This window comes from Sinocyclocheilus anshuiensis, unplaced genomic scaffold, assembly GCF_001515605.1.
Source record: "Sinocyclocheilus anshuiensis isolate Anshui unplaced genomic scaffold, SAMN03320099.WGS_v1.1 scaffold732, whole genome shotgun sequence".
Classification (NCBI taxonomy): domain Eukaryota; kingdom Metazoa; phylum Chordata; class Actinopteri; order Cypriniformes; family Cyprinidae; genus Sinocyclocheilus; species Sinocyclocheilus anshuiensis.
This window is the reverse complement of record NW_015554133.1, coordinates 218567-221353: the sequence shown is the minus strand read 5'-3', so window position 1 is coordinate 221353 and position 2787 is coordinate 218567. Positions and strand designations below refer to the sequence as shown.

General features: G+C 35.6%; 1 protein-coding gene across 1 annotated transcript in view; it reads left to right on the top strand.

The window, feature by feature from the left end:
* Window positions 1-1714: 1714 nt before the first annotated feature.
* Window positions 1715-2787, top strand: part of LOC107670331 (disco-interacting protein 2 homolog A-like) — a 50038-nt gene continuing 48965 nt past the window's right edge. The window contains exon 1 of the mRNA XM_016462906.1: window positions 1715-1971. Within this exon, the coding sequence (XP_016318392.1) occupies window positions 1857-1971 (115 nt within the window). The 5' untranslated portion in view covers window positions 1715-1856. The remainder of the gene's footprint in view (window positions 1972-2787) is intronic.

Sequence of the window (2787 nt, the reverse complement as noted above, 5' to 3'; positions counted from 1 at the left end):
AGAGAATAAGCATCCTGACACAAGGTTTCAACATTCCCAAACAGGATCAATGTGACACATTTAGCAGTGTTAATTTTCAATCCTCATCTGTGATTTTCTCACAGCCACAGCGCATACTCCTACAAACCAGTCAACGTGACCTGATTGGTTGGTTCACTTGGGGTTGTTCATTGATTTCATGCTTATTTGGCCTGTTTTATCATTATAATGTCTGATCTTGGGTTTCATGTCAATAATCCCAGCTGTGCGCTTGGTATAATAACTGTCAGACATCCCATATACTCAGACCCCATCACACAGACTCCATCCATCTATCATAGGAAAGACTCAACTGACCATGACAGTCACAAATGGGACAATTTTCAGCTTTATATTTGGCTTCCATAGGTTTTCATCTCTCATATGTTTGATTTTCAGTGTTTATTTCCTCTTCATGTGATTGAAGAGTAACTGAAGTGTGGCAGGCTGAGGTCTACCCGTGCCATTGTGGTGGCATTACTGATCGGAAAGGTCTCCATTAGTTTATAAAATTGCATGTGTTCTCAGACAGCCTGTAATTAGGCCTGTTTGTATCAGAGCCCAGGCTGCCGTCAGCAATATCTGCTGGTGGAATAAACAGGAGGAAAATCGCTCCAAGTGTGTCAGTAAAATTATATTTTAATAACTATTCATAAAGTTTGGAGTAAAAATGCAATAATTCTCAGCTGATTTATTAAACATCTGCTAGAACTGACTAGCGCGGTACATTAAAATTAATGTGTTTAGGTTTGAAGGTTTGTTTTAGACTAGTACATGCTTCCTAATTCTCTTCTGTTGAATAGTATGATGTTGTTCGAAAGTTTGGTTTTGGTAACATTTTAATGTTTTGTATGCGCAACAAGACTCCATTTATTTGATCAAAATACAGTAAAAACAGTAATATTGTTACAATTTAAAATAATAAAGAAATCCCTTAGTTTTCATTTTTAATGTATTTTAAAATGTAATTTATTGGAATTTTCAGCATAATTTCCCCAGTCTTATGTGCCACATGATCTTTCAGAAATCATCCTTATATTCTGATTTGCTGCTCAAGAAACATTTCGTATTACCATTTATGTGCTGCTTCATATTTTTGCGGAAACTGATGCATTTTGTCATGATTCTTTGATTAATATAAGTTCAAAAAACAGAAGTGCTTTGAAATAGAATTCTTTTGTAACAATGTAAAAGCTTTTACTGTCACTTTTGATCGATTTAATGCATCCTTGCTGAATAAAAATATAAATTTCTGACTTCAAACCTTTGAACAGTAGTTCATTGGTTATCTATTTTATTTGATGTAATGATATTTATGTGTCCTGACTTTTTGTTTCACTGTCTGTCACCAAAAGGACCATGTTGGTTGGTTGACCAGCTAAGTTAACACTAATTAGCCTTAATCTGCCACTGCAAAAATATATAAAACCAGTGTTTTGTCGGATATTATGAACTATGAATTCATATTGCTGAATCAACTCGGCTATATTTAGCTCTATGAACAACACTAACTTTAAAGGGTTAGATTAGGCTCCTTATGGTAGTTATTTCAGTGCAGTATTGTCTTTTCATCAGGGTTGTTTTGATAAATTATTATATTTTTTAGTAAAAGGATGGTTATAAGCTCAGGTATGAGTGCATATTGAAAGCCTCTGTGATATTTGTGTTTGTGCTGCCAGTTTGCAGTGCATTGCTGTTACTAAACGGCAGTTGGGTGTTTACGGGCCGTGCGGAGCTCAGCGCACCAGCGGGCTGGTGAACTTTCTCTGTGCCCTGCTGTGCCAGGCTGATGGGCTGACGCTGAGCAATGTGATGCCAGCTTTTCAAACACAGAATACATGATTCATCACAATCCCTTTGTTTCTCTTTCTCTCTCTGTAGGTGACATCACACAGAAAGGCTATGAAAAGAAAAGAGGGAAATTACTGGCGCCCTACATACCCCAGATACAAGGTAAACAACTCCCTCTCATCAACTGTAAATCCACTGTTTAATGAACTATTTTAGCAGACGGTGCATGTCTAGGTTATAAAATCTCCACTCGTCACCTCTTTGACCTTCATGAGAGGTCTACATTTTACTGCGGTCTGGATTGATCTGAAATACATGCACGGTTTCAGTACTGTCAAGGATACTCTGGGCTAATGGAAACAATGTGTGTGTCTCTCTGGGGAATAGCAGTTATCCATGCTATAAAACGAAAATCTAAGTGCAGGGTTCAAACTGCCTCAAGCTCTCAATTATGTGGTGTGTGTGTCTTTGTTGTTTGGTTTAGGGTGGCTAGCAACAGCCCATATATCCAGGCATGATATGTCTTTTCAAATGCAGAATATAGATGTGACAGTTATTTATGGTTCCTTGATCTTTTCATGTCTTTTATTGGAAACAACAAAATGAAAATGCACTGTATTTCACCTAAAAATGAAAATGATGTCATTATTTACTCACGTTCTCCCAACTAAAAAATAATCAATAAATAAAATCAAGATATTCAGCAGAATGTTCACACTGCTTGTTTCCATGAAATGAAAGAGTTTTCCGAGTATTCTGTAGTTATACAGTTGCTTTGTGTGAGGAATAGACTACATTTTTTATTTGATTTAATTTAATTTTATTGTTATTAGAAGAAAAACTTGCTATCTGACATTGCTCTAAAATCTTATTCATGTTTGCATACAATATATTTTTTTAAACTATCATGTTATCGATTCTGTGACCTGCCACATTTGAATTAAAACAAAAATTTTAATACAAATATATATATATATA